At 48.3% G+C, this 25,370-nt stretch overlaps 1 protein-coding gene across 1 annotated transcript in view; it reads right to left on the reverse strand.

Annotated features, from left to right (window-relative positions):
* LOC119966162 (histone deacetylase 9-like) overlaps positions 1–25,370 on the reverse strand; it is a 1,160,486-nt gene that overhangs the window by 120,294 nt on the left and 1,014,822 nt on the right. Inside the window, exon 24 of the mRNA XM_038797463.1 lies at positions 9,652–9,770. Coding sequence (XP_038653391.1) covers positions 9,652–9,770 — 119 coding nt within the window. The remainder of the gene's footprint in view (positions 1–9,651; positions 9,771–25,370) is intronic.

The raw sequence follows: 25,370 nt of genomic DNA on the forward strand, positions 1-25,370 counted from the left end.
ACCTGGCGCCTGCAGGATCCATCTCCACCACCACTACCGCCAAGGTACCCCTCACACAATACCCCACACAACCCTCTGCGCCCTGCGCCCCCGCTCCTACAGGTTCACTGTCCGTGCTCCGCACCCCCGTGCCTATAGGTTTCCGGCGCACGCTGGCGCCCGTCGAACCAGTCGGGTACGAACCTCGGACAGAATCACCCCCGGAGGCCACTATCGTACCCTCACCAACCGTCACCACCCAGATATCCGAAGAGGATGCAACCCCGGTCCTTCGTCGATCCCAAAGGATGACTCAGCCGTCGGACCGGCTCAATTTGTAGACCCATCACCCCCGCCGGACTTGATTTTTTTACACGGGGTGAATGTGGTGAATTATAAATCTAGTAATTCGCACTGTGGTGTATTATATGTATTGTGTACTTGTGGGCTCTGTATATGAGCCGTTGTGCGGCTCTGCCCATAGGGGGAGATGAGGAGCTTGTACTGGGCTCCACCCTTGGCTTCGCCATGGCTCCTCTCACAAACCGGAAGTATTTTTTGTTTTATAAATGTTTTTTTATTGAGTTTTCATATTTTATATATGACAAATTACAAGTTATTAGAGAGAGAGAAAAAAAAAGGAAAACACAAAAATTTTTTACATGAATATTTACAGGTAAGCATCTTCATAACAATAATTGTGGCCGCCCCCTTTAGCCAGCATACATATTTTACATTCCCCAATATGGCCGAGGCACATGTTTATAGGCATTTATTTATAGTTTGGTTTTGGGCCTTGGCTTGCCATCAAACCCCCATACCGAGCCCGTAGCCCCCCCCCCCCCCCCCCCCCGGCTACCTTCCCCCGATTCCCGCCCATTTTCCCCTGGTTCTTGGCAACCCGACCTTCTTCCTCATGTACGTTGGCCACAAACAGGTCCCGGAACAGTTGCATGAATGGCTCCCACGTTCTGTGGAAGCCGTCGTCCGACCCTCGGATGGCGAATTTGATTTTCTCCATTTGGAGAGATTCCGAGAGGTCGGACAGCCAGTCTGCAGCTCTGGGTGGTGCTGCTGACCGCCAGCCAAACAGGATTCTACGGCGGGCAATCAGGGAGGCAAAGGCAAGGGCGTCCGCCCTCCTCCCCAGGAATAGATCTGGCTGGTCTGAAACCCCGAAGACCGCCACTATCGGGCATGGCTCCACCCTCACCCCCACCACTTTGGACATAGCCTCGAAGAAGGATGTCCAGTACTCCAGAAGTCTGGGGCAAGACCAGAACATGTGGGCGTGGTTGGCCGGGCCCTCTGGCACCGCTCACATTTGTCCTCCACCTCCGGGAAGAACCTACTCATACGGTTTCTCGTTAAGTGGGCTCTATGTACCACTTTTAGTTGCGTCAGGCTGAGCCTTGCGCACGTGGAGGTGGAGTTGACCCTATGCAGTGCTTCGCTCCAGAGTCCCCACCCTATCTCCATCCCCAGGTCGTCCTCCCATTTCCTTCTTGTTGCGTCCAGTACGGTGTCGTCCCTATCTACCAATCGGTCATACATGTCACTACAGTTCCCTTTCTCTAGGATACTTGCGTCCAGTAGGTCTTCCAATAGTGTCTGTCGTGGCGGTTGTGGGTACGTCCTTGTCTCCTTTCGTAGGAAGTTTTTGAGCTGCAGGTACCATAGCTCGTTCCCCCCAGCTAGCTGAAATTTCTCTGTCAGTTCATCCAGTGTTGCGATCCTGTCGTCCGTGTATAGGTCCCTGACTGTCAGTGTCCCCCCGTCCTGCCTCCACCTTTTGAAGGTGGCGTCGGTCAGTGCTGGTTTGAACCTATGGTTGTTGCAGATGGGAGCCTTGTCCGACATTTTGTACAGGCCAAATTGCTGCCGCAGTTGGTTCCAGGATTGGAGGGCGGCTGTCACCACTGGGCTGGTGGAGTGTTTTTTGGGTGGGGATGGGAGTGCTGCCGTGGCGAGGGCCCGGAGGGAGGTTCCCATGCAGGAGGCCTCCTCCGCACGCACCCACTCGGCTTCTGGCTCCTGGATCCATCCCCTTACTCGCTCGGCTGTTGCCGCCCAGTGGTAGAATTGTAGATTCGGGAGGGCTAGCCCCCCCCTGGATTTTGTTTTTTGTATGACCTTCTTTGGGATCCTAGCATTTTTACCCCCCCCCATACGAACGCCATGATATGTTTGTCCAGCGCTTTGAAAAAGGCCTTGGGGATGTAGATCGGAATGGATCTAAACAGGAAAAGGAACCTGGGCAGTACGTTCATTTTGATCGTCTGGACTCTCCCCGCGAGGGAGAGCGGGAGTGTGTTCCATCTTTGCAGGTCCTTTTTAACTTCCTCCGTCAGGCTGGTGAGGTTCCATTTGTGGACCCCTTTCCAGTCATGGGCTATTTGGATCCCCAGGTAGCGGAATTTATTTCGGGCTTGTTTGAACGGCAGGCCCTTTAGCGCTGCCCCCCCCCCCCCCCCCCCCCCCCCCTTGCGGGTGTACTGGGAAGATCTCACTTTTGCTCATGTTGAGTTTGTAGCCCGAGAAGGCTCCAAACTCTTTCAGGAGCGCTATGATTCCGTCCATGCTGCTTTGTGGGTCCGAGATATAGAGGAGCAGATCATCCGCATAGAGTGAGACTCTGTGCTCTCTACCTCCCCTTCGGATCCCCCTCCAATTTTTTGCTGCCCTGAGCGCGATTGCTAGCGGTTCGATTGCTAGTGCGAACAGCAGCGGGGACAGTGGGCATCCTTGTCTGGTGCCCCTGTGCAGCTGGAAGTATTGGGAGTTGGTATTGTTGGTCCGTACACTCGCCATGGGAGCGTTGTATAGGAGCTTTACCCAAGCGGTGAACCCTGTTCCAAGCCCGAACCGCTCCAGTACCTCTATGAGGTATTTCCATTCGACTCTGTCGAAGGCCTTTTCTGCGTCCAGGGAGACGATCACCTCTTGTGTTCTCTCCCCGGAGGGGGTCATTATCACGTTCAGCAGGCGCCTGATGTTCGCGGTAAGCTGTCTACCTTTGACGAAGCCCGTCTGGTCCTCTGTGACCACCTCAGGTACACAGTCTTCTAGCCTTTTGGCTAGGATTTTGGCCAGTATTTTGGCGTCTGCGTTCAGCAGGGATATGGGTCTGTATGACCCACATTCCGTTGGGTCTTTGTCTTTCTTAGGTATCAGCGAGATTGAGGCCTGTGCTAACGTGGGTGGCAGTGTGCCCCTAGCTAGCGAGTCTGTGAACATCTCCCGCAGGTGCGGGGCCAGCGCTGTCGCGAATTTTTTGTAGAAGTCCGCCGGGAATCCGTCCGGTCCCGGCGCCTTCCCCGTCTGCATGGAGCTAATGCTCTCCATGATCTCTCCCAGTGCTAGTGGTGCTTCCAGATCCCGTTTTCTGCCCTCTCCCACGACTGGTATGTCCAGTCCATCAAGAAACCGGTTCATCCCAGCCTTCCCCGTTGGGGGCTCCGAGGTGTATAGCTCTTGGTAGAAGGCCTTGAAGGTTTCGTTAATCCTCTCTGGTTCTGTTTCCCACGTGCCTCTGGTACCTCTGATTTGCGCAATTTCCCTGCTGGCTGCCTGCTTTCTCAGCTGGTGTGCGAACAGGCGGCTGGCTTTGTCTCCGTGTTCGTACAGGGCCCCGCGTGCCTGGCGGAGTTGGTGTACTGCTTTCCTGGTGGAGAGCAGGTCAAAGTTCCTTTGTAATTCTTTTCTCTCCGCCAGGAGCTCTACGGTCGGGGCCTCGGAGTATTTACGGTCTACCTCCAGTATGGAGTCGACCAGCTTCTGCCTAGCCACCCTTTCCTCCCTATCTCTGCGCTTTGTAGGCAATGATTTCCCCTCTTAGTACGGCCTTAAGCGCTTCCCAGAACGTGGAGGATGAGACCTCCCCGTTTTGGTTGTTCTCCGTGTATTCCGCTATGGCCCGCGCTATCCTTTCGCTGAAGGCCTTGTCAGCTAGTAAGGCACCGTCCAGCCTCCATGTGGGGCGCTGGGCCCTTCCCGTCTCCAGCCGCACGTCCATGTAGTGTGGGGCGTGGTCTGATATCACAATTGCGGAATATTCCACCTTGTCTATCCCTGGAAGCACCGTTTTCCCCACTACAAAGAAGTCAATTCTGGTGTACACATTGTGTACTGGGGAGAAGAAAGAGAATTCTTTCTCCCCCGGGTGGGCGAATCTCCAGGGGTCCACTGCTCCCATCTGCTACATATAGTGACTGAGTTCCCTTGCCATGTTTGAGGTTTTCCCCGTTCTGGAGTTTGATCTGTCCGTCTTTGGGTCCTGTACACAGTTGAAGTCCCCCCCCATGATTAGTCGGTGCGTCGCTATGTCCGGGATTTCTGCCATGGTCTTTTGGATGAAGCTCGTGTCGTCCCAGTTGGGCGCGTACACGTTAACTAGAACTACCGGCGCCCCATCCAGGGCCCCGCTGACCATGACATACCGTCCCCCTGGGTCCGTAACCGTCTTTGTCGCCCTAAACATTGTCCTCTTGCCAATCAGGATCGCCACCCCCCTGGCCCTTGCCCCATAACAGGAATGATAGGTTTGTCCCACCCAGCCCTTTCTTACCCGCAGTTGGTCCTGCTCCCTCAGGTGCGTCTCTTGGAGGAAGACTATGTCGGCCCTCATGTTTCTAAGGTGGGTGAGGACTCTAGATCTCTTCACTGGGCCGTTAAGTCCCCTTACGTTCCAGGTGACTATTCTGGTGGGGGGCTTCTGCCCCCTTGCTCCTGTGGGGTTAACCATATTTGTCCGGTGGACGCGCCCCTGCCCTCTGGGGTTTCCCTTTGTTAGGGGGCCGTCCAGGATGTCCACTATCACTGCTCTCCCCATGCGGTCGGGTCCCTGCGCTCCGGGGTTCCCCCTTGTCCCGGGGACACCCACCATGGCCGTCCACTGTGTGTCCGCCACGCGGGTAGTCCCCTGCACTCCGGGGGGCCCCTTCACCCACAGACCGTACTGGGTGGGTGCTTGCAGCGGTTCCCTGTTTCGAGCCCTTGTCCGTGGCACTTTGTGGCCCTATTCCCTTTCTGGCCTCTTTTGTCCCTTCGTCCCTGCATTTCCCCTCCCTGGTCTCTCGCCCCCCGAGTGCCCCCCCCCCCCCCGCTCTATCCCTTTTCCCCCCTCCCCTGTATACCCCTCCATTGCCCCTCTCTCCCCCATTCCTGTCCCCATTTGCTCTCCCACCTTTGATGGGTGATCCCCCCCCTCCCCTGCCTGGCGCCTTCCCCCCTGTTGGGGGTGCGCTGCGGCCCTGCTCTGTTGCGCGCCCCCGTCGCTAGCTTTCCTGCTAGCACGGTGGCTCCCCTCTCGGAGGTTGCTGTCCCGCTTCTCCTCTCCCTTCTCCAGTACTCCCGTTCCCTCGTGCCGGGGCCTGGCCTCCCACCTGGAGCGGGCCCTTGGGCATTGGGTTGTTTTTCGTTCTGGGTGTTCCTGCCAGGGGGGAGGGGGCTGGCTTTGCCTTGCCCCTCCCCACCCCCCCGTCGGCATGACGTTTCTCCTTGCCATGGGCCCCTCGTCCCTACTTCCCATGGCGTTTTTCCAGCCCGTGCTCCTCGACGAATCTATTCGCCTCGGCAGGGGCTGTAAAGAAATATTCCTTGTTTTGGTATGTGACCCAGAGTTTTGCTGGGTACAGCATACCAAAACGTACTTTGTTCTTGTAGAGAGCTGCTTTCGCTCTGTTGAACTCCGCCCGTCTCTTAGCTATGTCCGCTCCAAGATCCTCGTAGATTCGGATGGCGTGCCCGTTCCATTTGCAGGCTCTATTCTCCTTGGCCCAGCGCAGGATTGTCTCCCTATCCCGGTACTGGTGCAGTTTGGTTATAACTGCTCTCGGTTTTTCCCCTTCCTTGGGCTTCGGGCGCAGTGACCGATGAGCTCTGTCCATTTCCGGTGGGGCGGGAAACGTTTCCCGCCCCACTAAGGAGCCCAGCATCGCAGCCACGAATGTTGTGGGATTTCTACCCTCGATCCCCTCTGGCAGGCCCACTATCCTAATATTTTGCCTTCTCGAGCTGTTCTCCTGGTCGTCTACCCTGCCCTTCAGGCTCCCCTGTGTTGCACTCAGTTTCGCCATTTCCCTCTCCAGGGACATGACCCGGTCGCTCACGTCAGTCGCTGCCTTCTCCAGCTCTTTAATGGTTGCCCCCTGGGCTTCCAGTATCTTCCCTTGGGCATCCACTTTCTCCTCCAATCTGGTCAGAGCCTGCTGCACCCCTGACATGGCCGTGGTCACTGCTGCCTGTGCTGCGGCCTCTGCGTCTGCTTTTAACTCTGCCTTGATTGCCTGCAGCTGCTCCCTCACCACCTCGGCAAAGGCTTCCTTCCAATTCACGCCCCCCTCTAACCCCAGGGGAGAGGTTGCCCGCCCGTCCAGCTCTTTTGGATGCGGCGATACATCCTTCCCGCTGCTTCGCGTGTTGACTCGTTCGCCCAAGCTGGTTTGCCCTTTGCCCCGTCTACTTCCGGTGCCCCCTTTCTCTTGGCTCCCTTCTGGCATTTTTTTCTCCCCCTTCCCCTTCATCTTTTCTTCTCTCCTTGTTCTTCTTTTCCCCCTTTTCCGCACCCTATTTTAATTTTATTTATTATTATATATATATATATATATATAAATATATATATATATTTTTTTAAATAAAAATTTATTTCCCCCCTTCTTTCCTTTACCCCTTTATTTTACCCCTTTTCTCTTTACCAGTTTTCTTTTGGGTTTTTTTTTTAACAAGAACAGAAATATAAGTCTCTTTTTTCTTTTGTTTTCTCTCCCCACTCACCCAGGAGAGAGAGAGAGAGAGTCCCTTTGTCCTTGCCACGTGGTGGTCACTGCAGTTGGGGGGGGAGGGGGGAGGGGCGAGTGGGCCGGTGGTCGCTGCCGGTAGGGGGGGGGGGTGTCCCCGCTGCTGGTTGGGGGGGGGGTGTCCCCGCTGCTGGTTGGGGGGGGGGGTGTCCCCGCTGCTGGTTGGGGGGGGGTCCCCGCTGCTGGTTGGGGGGGGTCCCCGCTGCTGGTTGGGGAGGGGGTCCCCGCTGCTGGTTGGGGGGGGGTCCCCGCTGCTGGTTGGGGGGGGGTCCCCGCTGCTGGTTGGGGGGGGTTCCCCGCTGCTGGTTGGGGGGGGTCCCCGCTGCTGGTTGGGGGGGGTCCCCGCTGCTGGTTGGGGGGGGTCCCCGCTGCTGGTTGGGGGGGGTCCCCGCTGCTGGTTGGGGGGGGTCCCCGCTGCTGGTTGGGGGGGGTCCCCGCTGCTGGTTGGGGGGGGGGTCCCCGCTACTGGTTGGTGGGGGGAGGGGGGGTCCCCGCTGCTGGTTGGGGGGGGGGGGTCCCCGCTGCTGGTTGGGGGGGGGGAGAAAAGAGGGCCCGCCGCTGCCGCACCGCTCCCGGCCCGCGTCTGGGGGGGGGGGGCGGGAGAGAGAAGAGGGCCCGCCGCTGCCGCACCGCTCCTGGCCCGCGTGGGGGGGGGGGAGGGAGAGGGGTTGGACCTGCCGCTGCTGGGCCTCCCTGTCGCCGCTGCTCTCCGCCTCCGCCTTCCGCCTCTCCGCCGCCGCCTTCCGCCTCTCCGCCGCCGCCTTCCGCCTCTCCGCCGCCGCCTCTCCGCCGCCGCCTTCCGCCTCTCCGCCGCCCGCTCCTCCTCCGCTGCCGCTTCTCCTCCGCTGCCGCTTCTCCTCCTCCGCCATCCGGCCTGTCGGGGGGGTTCCTTCCTGGCGCTTGCGGGAGCCCCTCTCCCTGCGACCTCCTCGCTCGCCGCCCGGAAGTCGAATCCTCCCCCCACAAACCGGAAGTATAAAGCTCAACAGTCGTGAGCCTGCTGCCAGTTCATCTCATCGCAGGCAGGCTCAGTTGTAAGACTATTAAAACCACTGTTCACTTCCAATCACGTGTCTTGTGAATTAATGGTCTCATCAGCACGGACACTTGGGCTCCATATTGGGGAATCGCCCCCTAACTCTTTCCACAGAGGCTGCCAGACTTGCTAAGTATTTCCTGCACTTCCTGTTTTTATTGCAGAATCCCAACATCTACAGTATTTTGCTTTAATTTTATGATCTGATTTTCTAGAATGTTTAGAATGTAGTGAACTGGTTATCACAGATAACTGAAATACAGTTGTGTCTGCAGAACAGAAGATGCAGACAAATGAGCAAATGATGTACATTAAAAGGGCAGCATGGTAGCATTGTGGATAGCACAATTGCCTCACGGCTCCAGGGTCCCAGGTTCGATTCCGGCTTGGGTCACTGTCTGTGCGGAGTCTGCACGTCCTCCCCGTGTGTGCGTGGGTTTCCTCCGGGGGCTCCGGTTTCCTCCAACAGTCCAAAGATGTGCAGGTTAGGTGAATAGGCCATGATAAATTGCCCTTAGTGTCCAAAATTGCCCTTAGTGTTGGGTGGGGTTACTGGGTTATGGGGATAGGGCGGAGGTGTTGACCTCGGGTAGGGTGCTCTTTCCAAGAGCCGGTGCTCTTGATGGGCCGAGTGGCCTCCTTCTGCACTGTAAATTCTATGAAAATAGCTGGAAGTCTGTATTATTGAACAAACCAGAGGAAGGTAGAAGCACTGTGGACACATTGTAATGCTGCATTTTAATGTTGTCTCATTTACTTACCAAACCATTTGTGCCTGATCACGGCAGTTCCAAGGGATGCCACTATGTGAAAGCAAGTCTGTATATGGAGACATACGCATAGTTCAGCAGAAGCTTGACTGTGTCCTATGACTGACTTGATGGTTTTCTGGTGTTGCAGCATTGTGTTATCAATGATAGATAAGGGTGTTGTGCAACTGCAGTGCTAGGATTCAATAAAGTTCAGCTTGTATTCTTTTCGACTTCCAGTTGTATTAAACTTTAATCTTGGATTAAACTCGTTTTGACTGTTGTCTCACTGTATGGCTGCTCTATATTATATAGAAAAAGTAAAATAAGATCAATGTTGAACTGTCAACCTCAGGCAGTGAACTGGCAATCGTTAGAAAATGAATTGAGATAGTCTGATATCTTTTCATTTGAGATTCTTATCAGCTGTTAAGGACAGTCGCCTTTCATCTCTGCAATCTGAGACAGCATGGGCGAGAATATCAGCATAAAAATACACAGTTTTACATGAAGGAGTTTTTGTGAATTTGCACTGCAGAGTTTTGAAATGAATGAGCAAATAATCCTAAGCGACCTCTATGGCCCAAAACACAACTAGTGCCCCTGCTCTGCAAACTGCTCAAGTGAGAAAGCTAAATCACAATATGTACCCAATGGAATAGAAACTGCAAACTGGATCTGAGATTTGACTGTTGAAAATATTCAGTAAAGGTTAAAATTTTGCCAAATGACACGTTTCTACAAATGCTTTCCACAATTTTTTTTATTATTTTGAAAGACTGTAAAACTGCTATCAGTCAAAAGATTCTGAGATGAAATAAGTATTGGGGTCTGGGCCAGTTGAATCAGCCAAGTTCAACAGTTGGAAGGGAGGAGTGATGAAGAACCTTCCTGCCAGTGAAGTTGTGCAGTAGTCTGTAGACTCATTTGTCAGATCACATGCATGGAAGAAAGCAGCTAAGTTATTATGGTAGGAGGACATAACCTGATGGAACAGAATCCAAAATAACAGTTGTGCTTTGAGTGTTTGTTTTTCACAGGTTTTCCTGCTGTGCAATCTTAGTCACAGCACAGAGCTGGAAGGACTTACATTTGGCTTTGACTTTGTATCCACCCAATGGAGAGGCATGACCTTCGACTGCATCAAAACCAGCTGATACCAAAACCACATCTGGATTGAACTCACTGGCGATTGGCATGACCACAGTCCTGTGGGACAATGATAAAAACTATGAACGAGTCTGCAGTAAATTCTTAACTTCATTCTCACAGCAAGCCACCTGGAAAAATGCAGTATCTGCTTTCTTGTTTCAAGAAATTTACTTTTCTATAAATTGCATGGAGAAATTTATAATACAATTTAACACCAGTCCACGATCATTCAAGATTTTAGTTGCACAGTTTTTAGCATGTAAAGTTATGAGATGTTATATTCTAAAATAATGTTTTAAATTTTGTATAGCCAACAGCAAAAGGCTGCATGAAGAAAACAACAAATATAAATTGCCCAACAAAGTTGTTCGAAGCAGGTTTAAAGGTATGAGTGCAAATAATGTCATGGCTAATGCAATCCATTGTTATTTGTGTCTTGTAATCAAACCAATCATCTTTAAGAACTAGTCTAGCTCTAAGTTCTTTGTTAGATTAAAATATAAATTATTGCTGTTGGTGATGAACCTATTTATCCCATGTACATCTCATTTAGACCCATATTTTGTTTCTTTCCTTGTCCCATTAATATTTCTATTTGCCTTGTACAATCACCCTTTTGACATTTTATCTCTCCTACCCATTCACAGGGCGAGACGTCCCGCACCCACACCGCACCGTGCCATGTTTTCCGGTGGCGGAAGCGGTTCACCATTGGCCGCTGGACCAGAAAATCCCGCTGAGTCTGCGGCATTTTGCGTGACTTGCCCATTCTGCTCCCAGGAACGTGCCACGGGAGGTTACCTTTAGCGGGACCGAAGGATCCCGCCCACAAACGTTCTCTTCAGTTCTTCCTTCCCACAGCTCAATCTTTCTCTATTTGCTTAAATCATGACTCATCTTTTCCAATTCTGACGATAGGTCACAGACCTGTTTCTCTCTCCAATTGCTGTCAGACCGGCTGAGTATTTCCAACATTTGTTGAATTTATATTTTGAACATATTTTTTACTTTTTACCTGTTCTAATGTATTTCAAATCCATATTCCAATATAGGAATAATTTTGTTCGCCGCCAATTCCACAATGTTGTCTTACTTGGGGTGGTGGGGTGAGGGGGGGGGGGGCGGGGGGGGGACATGTTGAAGATAGGGTTACCACATGTTAGAGGGATGAATCTACAACCAATGCTTCTAACAAGATAGACTTCCCACCAGGAGAGTAGACTAGAAAAATCATCCCTTTTGAATATGAATTCAATTAAATCACTCCTTGAACATCCACAATGCATTAAGATTTCTGCATTCCATTTCAAAAAGGATCAAATTGCCCTACTGAATATATTTTGTGGTGAGATAAAAAGAAACATTTTTTTCTGAATGCCTCTACCCATTAGTGTTGTTGTGAGTGTCTTAGATATTGAGACTTTATTGCGGCAACCAACAGCCATGTTCACATAAATAAGCAAAGAAGTATGTCATTCTGTTTAAAAGTGAACAATATATATTTTTTACAGTGGCTACATTAAAGCTGTCACAAATATTTCCACCCCATTCGACTGACTACTTTTCCTTCGTGCTGACAAAATGTTCCAATCCAGATCGCCTTGAAATGGGAGCTTACCTCACCAGAATGTGGGGCCATTATTATGTCCACCTTGCTCCACCAGGTCACTGGACTGCTGTGCCTCCTTGTGCATAGATTGCAAAATCCAATAACCTCCCCAGGTGCTTTGCAATTCACTTAAACTTTGGTCAGTGGAATTGCTCTCTCATCATACTGACCCATGCATCAACGGGCATGGTTGAAAATCTTTGTACCCTTCATCATTCGGTTTGATTTTCAATGACCCTTCCCCACTTTGTAGTATATCTCCAAAGGAAAACTGTCCCTGTCACTGCCCCTTCCCCATTGCACCATTCATCCAACTCCAGCCTCCTTCCCTTCCTCTTCTTCACTTTCCTCTTCTGCACCTTCGCCTGCCCCCTTCATTCTCTCTCCCCTTCTCTCTTCCAACCTTTCCCCTCCCCTCTCCCTATTTGCTTCACCCTTCTTTCTTCTGCTCTCTCTATGTCTCTCTTTCTTTCACTCTCTCTCCTCATCTCTTTCTCCTCCCCACCTCCACCCCAGCCCATGTTCCTCCCTGCTCCCTAATCCTGCTGGGCTCGAGTTTGAATCCCAATTTGCAATGTCATATGAGATTGATTAGCTCTTCTTCATATGTAATGATATGTAATTATTAAAAAACCGATAAAATCACTTGTTTGTGGAATTCCCAGCATACTGGACGAGTGCTGAGTTTTAATATCTAGCAGTACAATCTCTGAGTTATGGCCTGGGAAACAGAAGTTATTACATGTGGGACTGTTGGTTAAAATGGCGAATCAGAGGAGTTAAAATATTTCTGCAGGGGTTCTGCTGGTCCCCTGCTGTTACCTCAGTGAGAGACTGGCAGAACTCCCAGAGAAACGATGTACATGGCTGAAAATTACTGCTTATGTCATTTCTCTGGGGCTTCTTTAGGTCTGCTGCCAAACTAACAGCAGTTTGGAGGTAGCCCTGCAGAATTGCATGGCCCTGGTTTTTTATTCGATTGAGAATATTAAAAAGAATCATCCTGAAGTGAAGGAACCTTTGTTTGATATTCCTGCTATTGCTTTTGACACAAAGTAAATTTAGCGAAGCATCAGTGGAAAACTAGTATTATAATTCAGGTTACAGATCAGTGGTTGCAGGACGTAGTAAATGTCATAGGTGTGAAACTGTGAGAACATTTTCAGGACATCGAGTCATAGAATTTACGGTGCAGAAGGTCACAGTCATGGTTACAATCACTGGATTTTGAATCCCCAGTCATTGTTTGGCTGCAATCCACCTGATTCCACGGGCGCGATTTAACTAAATGGGAACAAAGTCCCATAGTGAGCGTGTTTAGCCGTGTGTTTCCCTGCACTCACAGCTGTGAGAAACACAACGCTATCAAACATCACTCAGGTTAGATAGGGGGCCTCAGCGGGTAATGCGTGGCCGAGGCTGCACATAGCCTCGCTTTCTGCACTGATCAGCTCCACTTGGTGAAACTCCTCAATGTAGCGATAGATCGGGATGCCATTTTTAAATGGTGTCTCGATCACTGGAGTCCCCGATGCGAACCCTGATATTTCCCCAAGCCCCAACTCACAAGAAGGGGTCCCTGGGCCTCCCCTCACACCCCCAACACCAGTGCCGGGCACCCCAGCCCAACTGCCACTGCACAGAAAATACCCAGGTGGCACTGCCAGGGTGGCAGGCTGGCACTGCCAGGTTTCCAAGCTGGGTGGCACCAGCAGCGCCAGGGTACAACCCTGCCCAAAGGGCATGCAACTGGGGGCCCCCAATCCCCAGGGAGGCCACACGAGTGCTATTCCATCCGGTCCCGTTTGTGGAGACCAGTACTCAATGGCGCTCCGAGGTGAAGGCGATAGACCCCGACACCTTGGGTGCCTCGGGAAACTCCATATTAGAGTGGGACTAGCTGCCTTGCTTTAATATGCAGATTTTGAGTTTCACATTGCAAAGCCTCGCAAGACCACATAAGATCTCACAAGGTGCTGCGAGCCGGGTAGATCCTGGGAGCAGAGTCTCCTGGCTTCTATCAGCCACCATGCACCGTGGCGTGGTGCGTTTGGGCACAACATGGCCGTTCGACCACGCCCCAATTTTCCAAAGTTCAGTTAGACCATGGAGGGATCCTTGAATTTAATTTTCATTGTTTGTAACATAAGCAGGCTGTCAGCTGTCTCTATATACTCAAGTTAAATTAGAGTTTAGAGACTACCAAGTGAAATTCTGCACAAGTATGCAACAGATATTTGCAGAGCTCCAGTGTCACTGTCCAGATAGAATGTGGGAGCCACTAATATTATTAGGCTCAATTGGCTCTTCATCCCATTCTACAGATAGCTGTTTGAGACCAGTACTTGTAATAAACTGCCCAAAATTACCATTAAATGGTTTGGTTTCAGCAAGGTGGGAACTACTTTGGAGGAGGATGCTTTGGGTTGATTAATAAAAAGCAATGTTTGTTTTAGGTTAAGTCCACAGAAGGGTCATTTTACAAACATATGCATCTGGTGCAGAGCCTTGTGCACTGTGTGTATCTGGGATACTGACATGGATCTAAGAGGGCTCTGCTTAATTTTCCATCCATCACAGAAATGAGAAGCCTGACACCAGGAATGAAATTTGTAGGATCTACCTGATGAAGTATTCATTCTTAGATCTGTCAGACAACAGACAGTTTTAAGCAAAACCTACTTTGCTAAACGTATCCTTAGTCTGAAGCACCTTCTGCCAAGTTACTCATTTTAGACAAGCAGATTCAATGCAGACATACTCCAATGATGCTGAGCAGAAGGATCCCCATCGAGTGCATGCACTAACAGGCATTGAGTTTCATAGAGTTCTTTTAATATGTGCCAATTGAGAGCTGTTATTTTATTCTTGAACCTGGCTTGCTGAGTTTTACTGTGGGTCCTAAACAGACTTTGAATGACCTTTGACAGATTTATGATGCATAGTATAGACTCCTTTGATGTGCGTATGTAGCATGGAAACTATTTCTAATTACAGATTGATTTACTTTATGAGCAGTGCAAATGAAGCTAGGTGGGTGCATTCCAAGGATGAGCACTGCTCCCCAGGAAGACTTCACAAGGAAGGGAGTTTCAACAGCAAACCTGGTTGCAAAGGCTGAAGCTATTTTTAAAGTTAGATCAATAACTTCTTCAGTGTTCAAGACACACATGCATGTTATGTGTCATCATTCAAATTTCAATTTGATTCATTGTTGGCAGAACTGTGCTTAAAAAAGGTTAGCAACAAGCTAATGGTTGTGCCCTATGGTAGTGCATGCAGCACATTCGTAGGCAGGGATAACAACCCTGCCGTTAAAGTTGGGACCTTGCCTTTGGTAGGGATAACTTAAAAAAATTGTGAAAGTTTGTGAAATGATGTGGAATCATGGAGACTATCAGTCATTATCCTTATGGAAAATGGTTCTGATCTTGTGGGCAGCTGTGCCACACAGCAAAGGAGAAATAGGCATAGCCTTGTGGCACAGAAGGTGGCCATTCGGCCCATTGCGTGCATATCACTGTGGAGCAATCCAATCAATCCAATTCTCCCACTTTCTCCTTTAGCCCTGTGACATAAGTTTATAAGTTGAACAAGAGTCCAGGGAATCTGGCAGACTTTGTTCAGAAGTGGAACTGCAACTTGAACTTTGTGGAAAATAGGTCAGTAACTTCATACTTGTGACAATAAAAGATTATTATTATTATTGTGCTCGGAAGCTAGTTGTCAATCTTAAACATAGACCAAGCATTTTTGGAACAGCTGTAAAATAACTAGTTTATCTTTGATGTAGATACCACCCTCCTGGTATAGATAATGATGACACCCCTAAGGCATAGATGTAACAAGTGCCATTGGATAAGAGAGCAACAGCAAATCCGGTTGATGGTAGCTGCAGCTACACAGAAGGTGCAGCTGGTTCCATAGGCACCTGTGGTATTTTTGAGGCTTGATAATGTGTCATGTGAGAGTACCTTTAAGAAATGGGTGTTTAAGAAATGTACCTTTAAGAAATGGGTGTTTATCAGTGATGTCAGAGGTTGGGTGGAGCTGGGCTGTCTGTGAGCTTTTTAGTTTTGTTTTAGGCTGTTTACTGCAAGGTGTGTTTTAGTTTTGTTTTCAGTGTTGGAGCTGACGCCAGACCAAGCAGGTATACTGCTCTTCTCTCTGCCATCAAAAGACTATCTCTTGAGCATTTGGTGAATTCAGAATTATAAATGTTCTCAGTAGTGAATGTAAACCGTGCTTCTGTTAAAAGGTGTTTCAGTCTCCTGGATGTTGTTTGGGAAGTTATTAAGGATTACTTAGTGGGGGTTGTATTTGAATTGATGGTTGCTAAGATGTTCACTGTATGTTTTAAAAAGGTTAACTTGAGCTCATAGAATAAACATAGAATAGAATAAACATTGTTTTGCTTTAAAAAATACTTTTCCATTTCTGCTGTACCACACCTGTCGAGTGGGCCGTGTGTTCCCCATACCACAATCTATTAAAAGTTGTGGGTGAGGTGAACTACATGATACACTTTGGGGTTCTCTAAACCCTGGCGCATAACAAATGTCACCACCATGGCTGGATGATACAACTTTTCAAAAGGTCAAGACATTTATGTTCAGTGTTTCGGAGAGCAAAACAAATGTAGGATGGCAGCTTAGCATTGTATGGTTTATATCAGCTGTCATGAGAAACTAACATAATCCGCTGGAGCAGGGGAATAGAGAGATGGTAGTTCAATGTCACAAGTGATCTTATGACATTGGTGTTCACAACAGGTCACCTAGTCCAGTATTTGGGGGAATAAAGTAAATTATAGGAAAACGTGAAGCGTGCAAAAACCAACAAACTAAGCAATGCTGCTAACATTATGTTTCTTATTACTTCAGATCTTTCCAAACAACAACCCAGTTATTGTGTTGTTCGCATTTCCTTGTTCAAATGATCAGTGTTTCTGTGAATTAGATTTCTCTGTGTGTTAATTAATGAAGAACTCCATTGATCAAAATTAGCCTTCAATAAATTTTCCTTTTGTTTAGTCAAAATAAGCTTTTGTACTTTCTTTTTCATGTTCCCCAAACAAAATACTTTCAGTCGCACTGTGTTCATGATCCTTTTCTAAATAGTTTTGATTTTTAAGGATTATCACAACTGTGGCTTAAGTTTCTTCTGTTTCGTGGCATTAAAAAGTTCCAAATCCCTGTGTACTCGACTCTGCTCAGGTGATTGGTTGTTTTTTTTTAGCAGGTTAACAACTGTATTGAAGTAGAAATCTGGCAGAAGCACGTTAATCAATGTACTTAAAATAGCACACAGGAATTCAACCCCACTGATGTGACTTCCTATCATTATGTTTTTATGTATTTTATCTACAAGATGTAGTTGAAGAGAATTTATTAGAACTGTCTAGAAAACCCCTTCTCGTTTAGGTCAAAATTATTGCCAATGATATTATCGCAATGTGCTTGCATAACATTTTTCTTCCCATTATTTTATGGGTGGTTAACACTTTAAAAGGGTGAAGAACAGCAATGTCTATCCTTTTGTTTGCAAGCACAAAGTGTTACGCTGTATCATGTTGAATCAAAAGAGTGAATCTGATGAATATGTACTGCTGACCCAGACCTCCACTTCCTGGGAGAGCACATCTGGAACTTGAGCACAGAGGTCAGCAGGTCAATGAGCATTTTCTCTTCAATATTATATCAGTTTGCAAAACAGAAAATGTATAAAATGACCCAAAGATCTCAACTTTTATCAGGTCTTCCATTAGTCTCCACTTTATCTCTGGTTCAAGATCAGCAGAAAGCCGAGAAAAAGTCTGGATCATATCTCCCACCTCCCCATCCCCACACTCCAGCCCCACCTCAAGCACCGTGTGAATAGAATTTTGTCTTCTACACCAAGCGTCTGAGGTTTGAGAGGAAGTGAAGCTGAGACAAGAGGCTGTGGACAGTGAGCAGGTGCTGGAGTTTCCAGCAGTCATGGGAAGGGGGATGTTGAAATGTACTAAAAGTGGTGCAGTCCCACATATAAAAGGAACTCTTCCATTGACCACCTTAACTCTGACAGATCAGAAAGTTAGAACTTTTTAATTATTATTAATTCATAGGATGAGGGTGCCCTGAGACCAGCAGTTATTGCCCATCTCTAATATCTTGAGAAGGAGGTGAGCCATTTTTTGGAACTGCTGGAGTCCATGTGGTGATCTATTGTGCTGGTGGGGAGAGAGTTCCAGGTTTTGATCCAGCAAAAGTGATGGATCAGTGATATATTTCCAAGTGAGGATTCTGTTTGGATTAGAGTGGAGTTGCTAAACGGTGATGTTAACCTTTTATCCCAGTAATAGAGATCAGAATTTTGCGAGGTGCTGTCAAAGGAGCTTTGCTAAGTTGCTCCAGTGTATTGTGTAGATGGTACAGACTCCAGACAGTATGCACCAGTGGAGAGAATAAATATTTAAGGTGGGGTATCAATCAAGCAGGCCACTATGTCCTAGATGGTGTTAAGTGTTGTTGAAGCAGCATTCTTTCAACCAAGTGGACATTGTTCCATTACGCTCCTGCTGTATACCTTTTAGATGGTGGAAAAGCTCTGGGGAGTCAGGGGTAAGACCTACTGCATGATACGTTGTCTGAACTGTTCTTGTAGCTATAATATTATTGTGGCAATTCCAGTTAATTTTCTGGTCAATGGTGACACGCAGGATGTTGATAGTGAGGGATTCAATTATGGGAATCCCATTGAAAGTCAAAGGAGGTGTGTTTAGATTACTCCTTGTTGGGAATAGTCAGGTTGCACTTAATTGTGTGGCCATTATAATAAAAATTAGCAGGTTTTCTGCAACATCTCTCATCTCAAAAAAACTTTACAATGTCTTTTTTATTAAGACTCTTCCTTGAAAATAACTGGATCAATTTATTGGGAACATGTTTATCTACATAAATTAAGAAAGTCTCTGGTTTGGTGGCTGGTCGATACCAAATTTGCATTAGTTGGAGTAATACATTTATAATAATAATAATCTTTATTAATGTCACAAACAGGCTTACATTAACACTGCAAAGAAGTTACTGTGAAAATCCCCGAGTCGCCACACTCTGGCACCTGTTCGAGTACATGGAGGGAGAATTTAGAATGTCCAATTCACCTAACAAGCACATCTTTCGGGACATGTGGGAGGAAACCGAAGCACCCAGAGGAAACCCACGCAGACACATGGAGAACGTGCAGACTCTGCACAGTCAGTGACCCAAGTGGGAATTGAACCTGGGACACTGGTGCTGTGAAGTAACAGTGCTAATCACTGTGCTACGACATTTGGCCATATCCAAAACCATGATGACTATTCACCAATGCTTGCTTCAAATATAATTCTGTAGGAATTGGGTGAAGCTAGAATAGGATTTGGCCATCTGTTTCCCTGACATCTACATAACTGTAGTTCCTGAAAGTCTGGGGGCACTATACTCCGGAAAGATTTCTACATGTGGTAGAATTGCAGCGAGCTTCCCTATTGGGGGGATGTCACCCAATACCAGGCTGACAATGATGAGGTTCTTGGGACATGTCCCGCTCTCAAGTGGGCATGTCCAAGGCACTGGGGAGCGAGTCCCAGTCACAGGTGGGCATTGCCAAGGTGCTGCAGAACATGTCTCGGTCACTGAGGAGCAACACCGAGGGCGTCAACACTATGGAGCGAGTCACTGGGAGCCACCAGGGCTGGCAGAGCCAGATGATGCAGGGCCAGCTGGGGCTTGAACCAGCTGCCCCTCCATCCCAAGGTGAACCCCAGGCCCCTATGGGCAGCGATCGGGAGGAGGTGACGCTGGGGGCCAAGCCGGATACATTCCATGGAGTGGCAACGGTGGCCATTCGCTACCCCGAGTTCCACCCCTCTGATTAGACTGTGTCTCGAGGTCAGCACACGGAACAGGGTGGCACAGCTGTCTGTGTGTCGCCGACAAGTGCACTGGGGCCACTTGCCGCAGAGGCCCCAAAGGAGGCCCACCTGGGGCATCAAAAGCCACAGGACGAGGTCAGCAGCTGTCTGCTTCCACCTCTGACGTGTATCCTGGGGAAACACCAAAATGTACTGGTAGAGCTAGGGGGGTGTCAAGCACATTGAGGATCACTGAGAGCACCGGGAAAGGGGGATGGTTGGGGGGTAGGTAAGGGGTGGGGAACTGGTTGGGGCGTGGGGGGGGGGGGGGGGGGGGGGAGGCAGGACCATCGGTAGTGGGGTTTGTAAAACACATTAGCACCTTTTCATACAACCATTATGATGCCTCTGTCACTTCCTTCCGCAATGTGGGCTGACACCCAGACTCTTTGCCCATCTCTCCAGGTATCCGCCCCCCCCCCACCCCACACTCCCCGTGGTGCTCACTGACCTTCTGTGTACCATTTCCTGCGTGTTTGGATGTGGTGTTGCCTCCCGCAGTGATCAGGTACAGTGTCCAGCCATCAGCATGTGATTGGGATGCTAGGCAATGACTCCCACATGCTACATGGCCTGCCCACCCACGGGAATTCACTTGACCACAATTGCCAATTCCATATTAGCAACAGTGTTCAGCCGCATGGCCAGAGGCCTCGGCAGTAGGTGGGGGTTATGGGTGGTCGGTGGGACAGATGGGTAGGGCCATGGATTTCCCCAGGAACGTGGACACTTGATTCAGGGGTCGGCATAGTGGTGCTATGAGCGGTTGCCGCCCCACACCCGTAGCTTCCCACCCCCCAACCGAGGGTCCCCCCTCACCCCATTGAGCTTTGGGATAGCAACCCCAGCACCCTCAGGTTCTTTGCCTGTGAGCAAATACGGGTACTCACCTCCTCTGCTCCCCACAGAAGCCCTACCGCCAGGTTCACGTTTTTCAAAAGGAATACCAAACAGCGCACTTGCTGGGGAGGCCGCTGAATGACGGGAGGCCGTTGGGTACGGGTCACTCATGTTAATTGTATGGAAATGTGGCTTAAGTGTTGATCATTGGTTTCTCTCCACGCTACGCCGAGATCCCGATTTCGCCCATGGGAGTGTGCCAGTTGCATTGCAAACTGTTTGGCGCTTGGCGCAGATCTCGTTTTTGGCCTCTCCCTCTATTCACCTGCCTCCTAACGCTTGAGCGAGTGCGCAACGAGGCCGGAGAATCGCGCACAAGGTTTCGGAGCTGGAGCAGAAAAGGTGATGTGTCAGGATTGATGACAATTTGTCAAAACCAGAAGTGATAATCAAGTGAGGAATTATTTTCATTAAAAAGAAACTTTATCTTCTCACAATATTAAAGCATGTGGCACCTATATTCTTAATGTGAATTAATTGGATCCCCAAACCTTTTTTTAAAATTCTTATAAGAAAATTCTAGCACAATAGAAGACAGCCATGTTCCAGATTTAGTTTTTTCAGGGATTAAAGAGAGCTCAAGCTCTCCATCTACAGGTCTTAAAATTCATTGCACCTCTGTTCCTTCGATATAAGTGAAACACAATTCCAAATTCAAGTATTGTTTGGCAGCACAGAATTCCCTGAATGACTTAACTTGGTAATTCAGATATCCCCATCAGTGGTAAAATAAAGCCTATATGATAAAGATGTTCTAATTCACTATGGATTCTGAAAAAGGAAGGACAAAAAAAAACAATATGAGGGCCGACTGGGGCAGTATTTACTTATTGTGCTTGCAAGTAAAAAGTCATTTTCAAACCCAGGATCTGGACCCGCGAGTGGGCCGCGAGTGGGTTCGGGAGGGTCACGGGGCCATGTGTCATGCTGTTCTCAATCGCGGGACGAAGTGTCGAACAGCACGATCGGCTTTTAAAAATGCTAGCCATGACCGGCTTTCAGAATTCCGGCAATTCCGCACACGTGTGCCCCCTCAGCAGTGTGCAGGCCAGTGGAGCAGAGCGCCTCCTCCTGATGTCAGCACAATGACCGAGGAGCAGATTTTTTTTTTAATTGCTGGAGTCTTCCTGCCTGACAGAGAGCAGGTCCCCATGCCCCGTAAACGGACATCACATGTTCTGAACGCACGAGAGATTCCTCCATTTTGCAGCTGCCAGCATTGCTGGTGGGAACTCCAGGGCCTTTGGCGAACAACCCATGAAGAAGAAGCTGAAAACCGGAACAAAGCTGCATAAAGATGATCACTTGAGGTATGGGTTATTAATTGTTCCACTGCAAATCAGGATTCAAAGTCCATGTGTGTTATATTCAGGGAAGCATTGCCAAATGAAAGTTTAAAACCTTCAAAACTTCAAGGGCATATGAAAGGCATGACAAGTTCAAGGACAAACCTCTTGATCTTTTTTCAACAGATGCAGTGAGATCTTAAATCATCATTTGAAGTCATTATAAGAAATGTAACATTGAATAACAGAGCAAGTGAAGATCAAGCAGGCTAACCTGTCACATTAAAGGTAAGTGAAAATGGTGGGTCCCGAAGGATGGCTGGAATGGGTCCCGAAGGATGGCCGGTTGGTAAAGATGGGTCCTGGGCCAAATGATTTGAAAAACACTGATGTATAGGATTGCGTACGTGGAGGAAAATCAATTTGGGAAGATTTTACATCTGCATTGGAATATTTCCAATTTTCTCCCCATTAATTTAAATGGACAAAAAAAATCAACCAGGGTTTGCCTCATGTGTGACTTTCCATGGCCTCTTTTCCACTGCAATTTTCTCCCAGGAAATTCTTCATTAATGAGCAAAATACTAGGGTAACTGCAGTCCTGGGACTAAATGGTCAGGAGCACAGCAGTGAATATACCATTTGCTCTTATCACACAACACTGTTCCAGCAGGATCTCCCAAAATTGATCTTATTACATTCTCGCAGTGAGTTTCTGGCACAAATAGGACCTGTCTGTGGAAGCTTGCTGAGAGTGGGGGCAGGAAATAAACGTGGCTGCAGTTCCTAAATTTGCAGCTGCAATTTAAAGGAACCGCAGGCAGAAACTCTTGTTTTTGAACACAGCTTTGGAGCACTCTTAGAAACAAAAAGATACTTCAGGTTTTTTTATTGCAACGCCAGAATTTCTAGGATCTTTTCAGGTTGGATTTAATGGTCATTTCTGTTATCATTACTGTTACAGTGGAGTTGAACATCATGGCAATAAGAAGTCAAGAATATCCTGAGTGGGTTTATTTTAACAGCTCTCAGTGCCTCCCCCAGCCCTGCCTGCCGCCCCACCCCCTCCGCTCCACTCCGAGTGCTGTTTGCAGGGGCAGTGGAGGTGGCCTAAGATAGTCCAACTACAACCTAGAGTAATCAGACATGGAGCAGCTGCAGCCCCTGAGAGAAATGGGGCTTTGTTTAAGCTGTTCTAATTTATAAACTGATGCAGTAGCTTTAACCCTTTGACTTTATCAGGTTCATATTAGTTTCCTTTCATTGACTCACGCATAATAGGAGCATTCAGGAAGGTGACTATGAACCTTTAAGAGTATCAAGAGGTGTCATGCAATGTCGCAGGGTTGAAAGGTTTTAATTCAAACATATAAATAATAGTTTTCAAACTAAATAATCACCAGCTTGGATTAGACATTGATTCTTTTTTGACGGAAATGTACAAATTGTATTTTCCCACGGGTTGCACTTAGCACTATCATTAATGTTGACAGTAGATGTGTTGGGACTGGGCCCAGCTGCCATGTTGAGCCAGTTACTGGATGTACTTGCTGCAAAATTTCAGAGGTGGCTTTAAACTGTTGGAAGTGAAGCAGGATGGAACTTCTGACTGCCATTCTTGATGCCTCACTCTTCTGGTCAGAAATCATGGGGTCAGCTGATGCCACCTGCTGCAACCTGGATTGACCCTGTGGCCAAGTAAATGTTGAGGGCCATGGTGATCTCGCGACACACAGGAAGGCGTTCAAGCCTTGTTTCAAGGTTTGATTTGTATGGTAAATGTTGCAGCTCATGGACAGCGTCCACATGAAACAAAGGCACTCAATGCTCCTCATTGCAGCTGAGGTATGAGAAGTGTTCCTTGAAAACTTGCTCTAGACATCGCCTCCTGTACATTGCCCTCATCCATCCTCCTATTCCAGCTGATCTTCCTCTCTCCTATCTTCTTGGCTCATCTCACTTGACCTCCAAAGACAGACCATTCATGACTGGAGCAAAAACTGTTGTGAAAGCAGGCAAAAGCAGCCCAGCAACAGAAAAGAAGTAAAAGTCAGAGACCAGGTTCAGAGGGTAGACTACATGCTGTGGATCAACGTTTTCAAAAGCGCTGTGGAAGATTTGTTGCTGGTTGTTAGCACCATGATTACCTGAGCAAGATTATCATGTGCCGAGTCAGGTGCTAGGTTTTACAAATGATCCTATAACGATTGTAGGACCTTTGCTTAAGTGAGACTTTTAAATGATTCCAGAAGAGCTAAGGAAGAGACTGATTCAAGATGGAGGGTGGTACACCTTCAATGTGGAAAGAGCATCTGCCATATTGGATCTTTAGGTATCTATTTTGTGCCTGAAAAACAGGCACAATGCAGTCAAATTTGTGTCTCTGAATTTTGGTGGGGCTTCTCCTGTTATGTCACAGTAACCTTACTGGGAGATCAGCAAAATCACTGAAGAAAGAGAGGAATAACCAAAAACAACCAGCCCCACCATATTTTAGGGTTTCTACAGATTTTACACCAAGTTATAGGAGGGGATCGAAAATTCAGAGCCAATATATCTTATTTGGGTCAGACAGACTGATTTACATACTCTTGCATTATGCTATAGTAATTTTATGTATTGGTACTATGAGCGCATTCCAAAATGCAAAACATTACATTTCATATGTGAGTGAACAAGTTGCTGTACCTGAAGGAATAGTTAACACAGTCTCAAAACTAAAAGCCACATGACTTAAATTGAAAGGCAGCTATTGGCCCCTTTACATGTAGTAGAAAGCACGATTTTTTAAAAAAATGTTTCACTCAATGCTAAGGCATATTGACAGTTAAGCCAGATACTCTATGATTGATGGTACCTTATGATGAGATCATGTAGCGGTGGAACTCATATACTGAAAGATTCGATAATTTTCTCCAAGCGAGTGAATTTGCGGCAGATTTCGTAGACCCAATTTTCCTGAGTACAATGCCGTGCCGGGGTGGGGGTTTAAGTTTAGACCCTTCAGTAGTAGCAGCCCTTCCAGACCCACAGAACGTTGAAGGAGGCACCCTAGAAGAGATGCACACAGCGATCCTCGGTGCGATCGGATATAATAGTGGTGACCCCATAGAAGGCCTGAACAAGTGCAGGCAGAAAAAGACAGAACACCCCACAGCATTTGCTGGACGCCTGTGGATCCATTTCACAGCACTGTTTGGAAACTTAGACCACGCCCATTTGTCCCCAGACAACATGGCCAAATGTACCCGCACCCTTATCTCCCATGCCACAGAGGCAGGACAGAAAGCGTACGCGAATTATGACCCCTCAGAAGATGCCCACAATGAAAAATGGGTATTAAAAAGGTTGTCCCGCGCTTGGGAGCAATCTGTCCATAGTAAACCCGCGTTTAAGAAGCCCGAGGAGGCACAGGCAGAGGCTGATATTCAGGCAGTCTAGCACACCAAAACCCCTCCTGGGTGAATGAAGGAAAGAACCACCCCCCACATAAGCCACAGGAATGATACAACTGTGGGCAATTATGTCATTTTGCACGAGAGTGCAACGCACTGCAGAAATCACAGAGAGGCCAACAGACAGGCACCCTGAACAGGAACAGGGCAAAGCCCATACATAGTATAGGGACTCATTCAGAACAGACAAACGTGGACAGAACGGACTGACGGTGTTCGGGCTCCCCCACTTGGGTCTGTGACACCCTTTGGGACAGGTCCGGACGATCAGTAGTTACAGCAAAGATACGGGGACAGCCCATAGAATTACTCTGGGACACAGGAGGGTCCCGCACCACAATTCATTCCTCCAATATGTAGCAAAAGGATACATGGCCCACTACAGCCACAATCACCCTCAGCGGCTTTACAGGCCACTCACAGCAGGGACACATCACAGCCCCTGTACCCATTCAGCTAGGGACCATTACC

This window comes from Scyliorhinus canicula, chromosome 5 (genome assembly GCF_902713615.1).
Source record: "Scyliorhinus canicula chromosome 5, sScyCan1.1, whole genome shotgun sequence".
Lineage (NCBI taxonomy): Eukaryota > Metazoa > Chordata > Chondrichthyes > Carcharhiniformes > Scyliorhinidae > Scyliorhinus > Scyliorhinus canicula.